Source organism: Mya arenaria, chromosome 5 (assembly GCF_026914265.1).
Source record: "Mya arenaria isolate MELC-2E11 chromosome 5, ASM2691426v1".
Classification (NCBI taxonomy): domain Eukaryota; kingdom Metazoa; phylum Mollusca; class Bivalvia; order Myida; family Myidae; genus Mya; species Mya arenaria.
In genome coordinates this window covers 62,060,411-62,071,806 of record NC_069126.1, presented here as the reverse complement: position 1 = coordinate 62,071,806, position 11,396 = coordinate 62,060,411, and the positions used below count along the sequence as shown (strand labels likewise).

Here is an 11,396-nt window from a genome sequence, read left to right as displayed (position 1 = left end):
AACCGTTTCCTAGTTTCATTATATATTAGAGAAAATTGTGTATCCATCGACTCTCACACATACACACTTCTATTTTACCTTTAAATACAGTCTTATAATTATGCATATAATTATTTATTGTAAATGTTTACGTGATGGACAGTTGCTACCATCGTAGAACTACATGTATGTTTTGTACCCCATATTGATAGGGTATTTTGTTATGCTGTTGCACTTTTAATTAATTGTATAGACATTGTTATGAAATTAAAACAAAATATCTCCCGAATGCCTAATGCGTTTTTGTGTAGTTATGTTACATACAGTAAAGGTAGTAATTTTTCGAATTATAACAGTTTAAATTACAAATAAATACATGATCTCTAGCTCAAGTGTCAAGGTTACACTTTTAAATCTATCATAATGAAACCATACTTACGGGCGCACACGTCAAATCTAGAATAATACATTTTTGCTGGGATCTGTCATTTCTAGGAAAACCTTGGCAATAGTAATCACCTCTTGTTTGTTTTCAACGTTCCCTTTAGTCACAAAGGTCAAGGTCTCTTGTGTGCAATCCTGATGATATATGGACAATTGCAGTGAATGTTACAGACCACTCTGTCCAATCTTAATCATTTAAATGTTACTTCATGCCATCTTATATTTCCTTGCCATTTATTGAATACATAAGTAATCAGCAAGCAATTCCCTTTCAAAAATACCAATACTACATGGGGGCCAGGAGGCATAAAAATGTAACATTATGTATAATGTTGGTCGTATACCTTGATATGAAATCTATAAACGCTATACAGTATATTTGATGTTATTCGATATAATACCAAGATTTACTTTGCTAAAGGCAGTTTAATTACGTGAGCAGAAATGTAACTCTGTATTCTGCATTGATTTAATACAGTAATAAGTGTGGAATAATGAAATTGTGCACGTGTACCGCGCCATGCAAGACCATAAAAATTGAAAGATTTACGGCAGTTTATGCTTGCTTATGGTGACAAGGTCGTCCGAGATAAATTACCTAACTGCTTTAATGTGAACAGTAAAAACAAACCTGTCTACTTCATGCGTGAGTTTATTCAGTTTTTCAGGTTTTACGAATTGTAATGAGGAATGACATTAATGATTACATGGATTTTTTATTTAAATGGAATGTGAAAAATTGTTATAAACAATGGTTGATCATATAAAAGAGAAATATATTTACAAATGGTAAATGCGATTTTAATGAGGGGAAACGCTATTATACATACAAAAAGTAAGAGTAAAATTGTCAAATAATGAATAAAACCTAATAGCTCATATAAATGTTTAAAAATAATTTCCTAAAATTCTGTTAAAAACACAACCAATTATTTAAAAAAAAAAATCTGAAGATTATAGAAAAGATGAAATGCCTTTCCAGTCAAACTTTCGAATTGCACATCCAGAGTCTCCATAGGAGAAACATGTATTACACTATTTTCTTTGAAAATAAATTGCAGGAAATGACGCGTAAACCATAGAAAAACAACCTACAACAGACTCGATGCACTTTACTTATTCGTTAATTCCTGCAAAGAAGGTATACAATTAAGCATAGGAGAACCACTCCAGAAGTTTGTCAGTTATATCCCATCTAAGAGGGACTCGGTGTTTCTTTTACATTGAATGATAAACTTAAGCAACGAATAACAAGTAGATCACAAGGCACATCGTTTACAAATTACAATACAACAAGAAAATAAAAACGGAGTTGTATCCCGCCCCACCCTCGGGCCTCACTCCCACGTTCTCAACTTCGGGTCATTTTCACCCTACTGATCAGTTCGATAAACTTTTTTTTGTCCAGAGTTTTCTCCTGTCCCAAAATTGCCATCATCGTCGTCTCCAGCTCTTCATCCTCAAAGCCCCGCCCCGACAGCGTTTTCAACGTCTTCAGGAAGTCCCACGTCCCCGACGGGTCAGCCTGCTGGGCGTCATTGGCCAGCTTGTCGAAGAGGTCTAGGTATTCGTTCGCACTGAAAATATTGGAAAACATATAAGGCCGATTGCTCGTAACTTTGTTAAAGTTTACAACGGGATTAACGAGATCGTTGTTAATTTTTAAAGGTGAAACGTTTGAGGGTGCCAAATATATTTAAATAAATAGCATACATATTGAGGTGTCTCCAATCTGGTTAGAAATACAACAAAACACAACTGTATCAATTCCTCTTCCATAACAGTAGAGATTTGAAATTTAACAACAATGTGTTCAATCACGTTGAAGTTCTGAACAATCGGCCCATTGGTTTGCTCATTTGATGTACCCAAATCAATCGTAACTCGGCCATCTCCGGCAAGCTTCGAGACTCAAATTCTATTGGAATCAATTATGTTGGATAATGGCCGATTTGTACCCCCAATGTATCAAAGAGCCATAGCCAAAACCCCGGTCCGACAGTAATATAACTGTAATGGATTTTATGTTTAATTTACAATATCAAATTATTTTTTTTAAACGATTAACCTATTCATTTACCATTAAATTTAAGATAGTGTTGTATTCAATGTCTTATTGTTTTATTAATGTATTATTGTCCGAAATTGAGTTCTTAAAATAATTATATATGAGAATGAAATTAGTCACACTTAATTTGTAGTTTGATAGTGTTTTTTTTGTGTATATGTATTGTAAAGCACTTTTGAAAGTATATTGCTTTATGAAAAGATTGCTATATAAATGAGGTATAATGATATAATAGTAATAGTAATATGAAAGCGAAACTTTATTTAATAGCTGAATTGCACTTTCCGTGTGTGGTGTACATAAATGGGCTACTTGGTTACTTATATCAACAACAGAAGAATGTTAGCTACTGTGGCCGGGTTAGTTTCCATGGACAAATATTTTGCGGATTCATGAATATTTTCCGCGATGGCGCCAACGTTTTGTCCTAACGGGAAGTATTTGCTCAATGAAACTTGCAAACAAGTTGTAAATACTACATAAACCCACACACGTAACATGGCATGTGATCATTGATTAATTCTTTATGTCGTTATTTTATCACAGCCATCCCATCAAATGAAGATCCTACTTCAGATTTTTTATTTTAGAAACGCCTACAAGAGTTGAATGACCTTTTAAATTTAAGGGTAAATACATTAATTTTTAATTTTTACAAACTTGAATGCACGAGAACAGATAAAAGGGTTTAAAGTGGCATTCAAATTAGACACACATAATGCACCAGTCAATTGTAATCACGCCCCCCCCCCCCCCCACACACACACACACGTCCGGGGGTATACCGGGGATAGCGGGGGAAATGGACCGTGTTTTTAATTTCCAAGTGGCCCCGCAGTGCCGATTAAATGCTGTGGTTTTGTTTTCACGCCGAAAATAGCCGGGAATGGGCTTCACCTAGGTTGTCCCCGGGGTTCGGGGGCATTTGGCGGGGATTGTACCAGCAGTTTGTTCCCGCAGAGCGGGGATTTTACCAGGGATTGGCTGGACCGAAAGTGAAAGTCCACGCTATTTCCCAGGACCTGGGTGACCGTGGTTACAAAATGACTGGTGCATAATGTATATCAAAGATTTTATCACAAACCAGCAACCTTAAAAAATCAACTTTCCCTTTAAGTGTCACGATGATTTTACAAATAATTAGTTCCAGTCGACTTCTCCCGCGATGAAAGTGATATAGCGATATTCCTGTTTTGTGGTTAAAGTCAACAGTTTAAGCTATTTTGTTCGGGTCGTTAACCCCGGCCAGAAACGAGTGACATCCCGGCTCATGATATAATCATCGAAATGTGACAGGCGTAATCGGATGACAATCTGAATTACGTTGCTTTGAAAGTTATGTGAATAAATTCTACGAGATCATCAAAGTAGAATTCAGTGAGAAATTGCTTGGTCACTAATCGTAACTAGTCGGCATTTTCTGGCTATACATTTATATAATGTAGAAGAGTGTGTTCAGATTGCTTAGAACTGTGCATTATATATAAGCTACAATAATGAGCGATCAGGGTTACTTTTTTATTATTATTTTGACATTGCTTATGTATCCCTGTAACAAGTCTGCCATAGTAAAAATAAATCGTCAAAAGACTCGTTGACGGCCATTTAGGTGGACTAAACTGTGCATTGGCTTTGGGGCCATCAAATGCATGGGCTTTGAGGCCCGTACATTGCATGAGTTACGGGGCCTATCCATCGCATGGGCTTTGATCAATTTATTGAGGAAATCAGAGCGTGCAAATATTTATCGACAATTTGTTAATATTATTAGTATCCTACTTCTAAAAATGGTCGGTTGGAGTTCAAATGAATCATACTATTAAGTCAAATGATCGCGCATTTGATGGCAAAAAAATATCAATTTAATTCAGTCAGTATTATGTATTGTCAAGTTTCTATGAACACGCACATATAATGTGATATTATTGTCTGTTGATATATATGCTGTATAGAATGGTGACATATGAGCTCATATGAGCTATCATACTGTGCTTTGCCTTCTGCCATGGTCACTCTCATTCTTGATTCTTCATGACATGTCAAAGGATTTTAACATAAAAAAACCCAGCTGTGTCCTACTTTCACCATTACGGCCCCGATCAGATTTCAAATAACAAGCATACCTGTCTAATTTTACAAAATACCAAACTCGTCAGTGTACATAAAAAATACACAATTAATGATGCGGCGAACTGGATTGAAGTACATGATGTCCCAGTTCTCGATGCCCTGTATTTCATTACAATGCTTCAGTTAAAGGTGGTATGTGTGTTCATACCTGAGTTATTGGTGATTTGTTTAAAGTGCCGACACCCTTATTCAAAATCAATGTATACTCTTGTATAACAAACATAAATTTTGACAAACAAATCTTTAACTTCTTCATTCGTTAATTTATGGAAAATAGAAATTACTGATAACTAGATTGTAACCGTGTATCTAATAGCAGAACGGCAAAAATATTAAATGAGTGGTGAGTGCTAAAATATTTACTTTGCTCAACCATCGTCTCATAAGGTAGAAATACCGTGTTTTATACACATTTCTTTCGAATTAAATTTGGTATCCTTCATGAGAACCATCGTTTTCGAGATCTATTCATCTGTTTTGGTATATTAAAACAATTGAATGAATTGTGGTAAATCTTATTTGGGAGTAAGAGTGCATCTTTAAGAAACGAACACTGATAATAATGCCGTTAACAAAGGCAAACTTGCCTCTGGTTTGGCTCAAACCCATTACCTCTTTTCTAATAGACACCAGTATAAAATGTAACCCCGGTCACATTTCAAAATAACAAGCATACCTGTCTTATTATACGAAATACCAGACTCGTAAGTGTACAATACAAAAAACAATCCTTATTAATCATGTGGCGGTCGCGTTATAAATGTTCTTGTTCTTAATGCCCTGTATTTCATTACCACACTCGAGACCTCTTAAATTCACCAGGATTTTTGCAAACAAAATCTGCTAGTTTATGTCCAGTTCGAAGTTAAAGCGTGACAGACAATGCCAAAGACAATTCACCCTCCACTAGCAGGTAGATTGCCATTTTCAAAGGCCAACAAATTTCCGAACCAACTAAGATCTGGCATTAAAATATGATCATTTTGTCTTGTCGAGTATAAGAATGTCTGTACACCACGCTCAGTGTTTTTCTCTCTCATACTTTTTTGTGTGAAATGTACCAGTGCCCTTAAGATTGTGAAAAAAGCGACACAATGCCTAAAATTGTGAGTTTGCCACCAACGAAACAAGGCAAACCCCCTTTAAGCATCTGGGTTTGAGGAATAAGGAAGAGCATAAAATTGAAATTAAAGAGATGTGTACTCATTGATAAGAGCAAAACGAAAATACAAGCAAACATAATACTGATTTTAAATCGTGAATTTTGAGTCTAGTTTTTTGGTGAAAAACCCCAACAAACTGATTGTGAATGGGGCCGAATTTCAATCGCAGAAAATAATACTTAGTAACCTTGAAGCTGGTGAATTTATGTCGTTGAAAGGTTGGTCATTGGCTTATCAGTTTCGTGCGTATTGGGGCAAATGAAAATGAAAGGAGACGCGGTACATATGATCGAATGACCCGCCAAAATATGTGTCTAACTTCAAAATATCACTTACTCGTATCCAAAAGATTCATAGAAGAGGTAGAACTCCCATGCCGACAGGATGTCGTTCCGATCTTTATCAAACATTTCAAACATGATCTCCGCCCTCTCGGGGTTCAGTTTGAATTCAGTAGCGAACATTTCCAGCGCTTTCTGCTTGTTCAGACGGCGAACAAAGTTCACACAATATTTGTCAAACACCTTCTGTACTTTGTCTCTGAAATGAGAAAAATGTTAATAATGAAGTACAAGTGATATGGATGTTATTCCAGTTTCTTTTCGGTATGTTCTGCAACAGTGTCATTTGCATTTTCTAAGATGAATTGAGTACACGCATAATACTTCTCACTACGGTACTTAACACTGCATTCACAGCAATAAGAACTTGTGATGTCAGTATTTAGGTAAAATGCTGGCAATAGAACGTTCTAAAAATACAATAATTTCAGTACTTCTGTGTATGGAGTTAGTACTTCAGTGTATGGAATTAAGTACTTTAGAGGGTGGAATTCAGTGCTTTAGTTTATATTAGTGAGAACTACGGTGTTTGGAATCCGTTGCTTCAGTGTATGGAATTCAGAACTTCAGTCCACGGAATTCAGTGTTTCAGTGTATGGATTCAGTGCCTCAGTGTATGTAATTTCGTGCTTCATTGTATTGAATTCATTACTTCATTACACGGAATTGCTTCAACAGTCGGTATGATGTACTTCAGTGTAAGGAATTCAGTGTTTCAGTGTAAAGAATTCAGTGCTTCAACAGTCGGTATACAAAACACTTAATAAGATTACAAATAATATCAAATACATGCACTATTATGAAGTCTTGTGTGTAATGAACAGTAGCAGAACACGGCATTTGATTCTGTTTAACACATCATGCGCCGATTGTTAACATTCAAGTTTCAATTATTTGCTTTTGCATAAGATTACCAGTTTATATATAGCCACCAAAATGTAAAGATTAATATAAATAGTGAAGCTATCAACCTACTAGAAGTTTAACCCCTAGAGGTCTGGTCAACGAACGCCTACCTAAATAAATGTTCCTTCTACTAAATTGAACATTAAATATGCGCATTAAGCCATTTAATTAATGATTCTGTCACATTAAAAATGCGCATTTAGGGATATTTAATACCGGGAAGGTTTGCCGGGTAATCTGTTTTTCGCTTTACAATACGGTTGCACAGCACGTATTTCACAATTTTGAGTCCCAATTAAGGTTTCATGCTGTGAGTTTCGAAAATGTATGGCGTGTGTGGGACATTTACAAACTGTTTCAGAAATATTCCCGCGGCAGACACTTCATAAATAACCAAATATGTGTTTGTAATCCATGCCGTGCCTATAAAGTTTGAACATGTGATGAATCAATGTACCTATGTAATATTCACATCACGAAGGTTTCTTTATTCATTAAAGGTGCGTGTGTGATACGAGAATTTTAATTTACCGCGTGTGCATGGTACTGGCATTGCAACGAGTGAATTGCATACCAGAACCAGACCAGTGGCGGTTATAGCGGAGGAGCACAAGTGTCCCTGCCCCCCCCCCTCCGATTGGCAGGAAATGAAACTTAAAAAATAGCAAAATATGAAGTTAAAACTACCTTATTTATATATAAATATAAATGATTTTTATAAGTGTCATTTCAGAACCTCAGTGAAATAAAAACTTTGAGGGTGTTTGACACATCCACCGCCCCAGTTATGAATACCTGGAGCCGCCATTGTAGTATGTACTAGTATTGATTTGTAAAGATGGTGTTTTGAATACAGCTGGTGCAGTTTGAATGCTACAAATATGGACCTAGGGTGAACTAGTTCAGTGTACTTAAACAGTACACGTGTGCATTTTACAAAATGGACAATATGATACGATGTATTCCGCTGAAAACCTTACATTTATGTTACTAATGTATATAATTAACATTTTCATTCGAGATGTAGAAAAACGTCTTTTGTAGACATTTTGTGTCAGACATAAACTGAATTGTTGGTGTGTGTTTTTTCTTGAGCATGTCACGATATTGTTTCCATGACACATACAAACTTTATTACTGACATGTTGATGAATGTACACTTTCATGCCAGGTTATTTTATTCATTTTTAAGCTTAAAAACAATATTATCATATGTTTAAGTCCCTTTTATAAGACATTAACATGAAACATCAGTCGCAGGAGTTTTTTCTATACATTTATTAAAGTGACTCATTCACAGAGATTATGATGCCACCGATTATACTCGTTTAAATTGAGTTATTTTACATATCTTTATGAATAAATTCCAGACACCATCTGACAGAGACCCATATCAACAGAATGTGGCCTTACAGATAGTCATTTCAACAGCATTTAGTCTGACAGATACTCTTTTCAACATAATATTGTCTGACAGATACTCAGTTCAACACAATTTAGTCTGACAGATACTCAGTTCAACTGAATTTAGTCTTACAGATACTCATTTCAACTAGATTTAGTCTGACAGATACTCATTTCAACTAGATTTAATAAGTCCTAGCCTAAATTGATTCCATTTTCAATAGCATTTTCTATCACAAGTAAGCTCTGATTTTAAACTTTTGATAATATCTTACATTGAATCAAACATTTTCTTCACATTCCCCACGATATTTTTTATGTCTGGACCAATTTAACGTGAACGAGTCCCTTTAAAATACGCGTATAATAAATGGCTGCTCTATCGGTGGTGCGAGCTTGGTAGAAATGGTAGCAAAGGCGATAAAAATAGCATAAAAGTCAAGATTAAAAACTACTGAAAGAGAGCTGTTTCAAATCGAAGCAAAATTTAAACTTAAAAGGAAACAAAAATTGAAAGCGATTAGCATGATAAAGTGAAAACACTCGCTTAAGCCCTGCATGGTAACACAAGTATGAAACTCAATTACAAACCTTACGGAAGTTTGACGGGGCAAATTGACATTAATGGTATATTAATATCATAGTTATTTCATAACAATTTTAATGATACGAAACAATAAATATTTCATAGTTTATATATATTCATTATACTTGATTTATTGTTAACATTTGTCAAGTTAAGTCCCCCATACGAGTGATAAAACCATTTGAGTAGGTCTCCAATCTTAAGAAGATAACTTTTTTATGTTAAGAATAATTACGTGCAATATTATCTGTACGTTTAGATTAAATCTTCCCCCAAGAAATAAAACTATCCCTGATGTAATATATTCAAAGTATGTGACATTATCAACAAGGACATTATCAAGACTCGTATCAGCTTTGATATCGGCTAATGTAGACAAACATGCGTGAAGAACAACAATACGTCATGATATGTTTTAATTACATTTAAAAACACAGTTTTTGTCTACAGTTAAACATTTTGAAATGAACAATTTTATTATACTTATTCAGTAGCTTTGGTCCGTTCATGAATACCTTCGTTTTTATTAAGTATTTGTATCCAAAGACGTTAAATATTTACTATGTGTTCAATATACCATTTTTCGCAATTTTCAATATTGATACATTTAAACATGTATCATTACTGTGTATTTACCTGTATATATAAGTACATGTATGACTAATACTAAGTTATATATATGGCAAAGATTATATTTATATAACGAGTAGTAGTGATTAAAATGTATATCAGTTAAAATTATACATTTATAAATAGCGCTCATGATATTGAATCCAATAACTAGTATTTAATAATATCTCTATCATGATAATGAATTCATTTAATTAAAAATAACTCCATACAGTATAACTATCAAACATAAATTAAGCCCTTATTTAAACAAATTATAAAGGTTAATTTAATATCTGACTATTTGTTCAGATCAGTTTAGAAAAAGCTTTAAATAACCACTGAAAATAATAGAATTGAAACGAATAAAAGTAAATACTTACGGTACTTTTCGATTCATATTGCTGGTGATTTAATGAACTAGACGTTAACTATCCTGTGATGTATATATTGCCTCGACACGAATTAATTAAATGTTCATAACGTGTTCCCATAAACAACGACAGCTTGTTAATTAATACACCAACCACGATCAGTACGCTGGGATTTGTGTGTATTTTTTCTCTCCTCTTTTTACCTAGATTTATAGAAAAATAAATGTCCCCAGTCCCATGTGATTACTGTTTGAATATTTAATCACGCTCCTCTGAATGTTATCTTGACAAAGTCTTAAGCAAATGTATAAATTACGCGGGAGCTTTCCTTTTAAATACCTCACGCAAGATAAACATCCCTTTATTTAATGAAAGCAGTAGAAATGTCGTAGGATGTGAAAGTATTCGATACGGTAGACCAAACCAAGTTAATTTTTAGCCTGCGCTCTTGACGCGCTTGAGTGGCCAACCCTGGTCATATGATACGAGCAATTACGGTTAATATTAAAAGGTAAGGTACTAGTATGCAGAAAATATTATGTCGTAACCTCTCGATTTCTTTAGACAACTTTAATAATGATACGGTGTATCAATAGGCTGGGTGTGGGTTTCATTCTTTGTTCTTTAAAAGCAAACATAATTTGAAAAAAATACAACAAAAAAACCCAGCAAACAACACAATGCACCGTATAAACTTTTCTTTCGGATGACCACAATTCAAGAACACAAACTTTACTGTGAATGTCTTAACATAAGGGTTTTACTGTTTTCTAAGATCAGTTCAGGAATTCGTTGCTTAGTATACTAGTAACTAGTTTTCCTAGTTTAACCTCAGTCGTCCCACTGGCCTATTAAGATAACATGCCAGTTTGTGTGAGGCCATTGTACATTAAAAGACTAAACAAATGTAGAAAACCAATTTGACCGACAATATGAAACCTTTTTACTTTTACCTTTTTCATGTTTTACTTGATTCGGGATATCCATTACCCGCATTGTTTCAATACTTCTCATTGACCCCATTTTTTTTATAAAATCTTGATCAACTTTAATTGCCTTGTTTGTTTAAAACAGTAATTTAAATCATAAAAGTTGCTGAGTGATATGGTATGACGTTCCATATTTAAACCGAAAACTTGCGGACGAGAATACAGCTAGTAATACATTGAAGGTTGTTGTACTACTGAGTTGACCATATTCTCTTTTCTTGAAATACCTTTGAATGACACCAAAGGCATATGCGGTAACCAGGTATTTAAATATTTCCTTAAGATGAATTTAATGCCTTAACATGAAGGCTGAAGTTTAGATATAAGTGCGCGTGACAGGTAGGAATTAACAGTTAATCCAGATGTAAAAGGACAGTAAGGCACAGACATGGCTGGCTTGGGT

At 34.6% G+C, this 11,396-nt stretch overlaps 1 protein-coding gene across 1 annotated transcript; it reads right to left on the bottom strand.

Moving 5' to 3' along the window:
* Positions 1–1,057: 1,057 nt before the first annotated feature.
* On the bottom strand, positions 1,058–10,411 carry LOC128235051 (uncharacterized). Its single transcript, XM_052949754.1, has 3 exons — positions 10,014–10,411; positions 6,121–6,324; positions 1,058–2,000 (listed from the first exon to the last, which is right to left on the bottom strand). Exons 1-3 carry the CDS (start codon positions 10,028–10,030, stop codon positions 1,775–1,777), a joined length of 447 nt encoding a protein of 148 aa, XP_052805714.1. The 5' UTR covers positions 10,031–10,411; the 3' UTR covers positions 1,058–1,774.
* Positions 10,412–11,396: the final 985 nt, after the last annotated feature.

Coding starts and splice junctions, on each gene's coding strand:
- LOC128235051 (XM_052949754.1), bottom strand. Junction 2,001..6,120: donor TATGAATCTTTTGGATACGA/GTAAGTGATATT, acceptor CAATATTTTCAG/TGCGAACGAATACCTAGACC.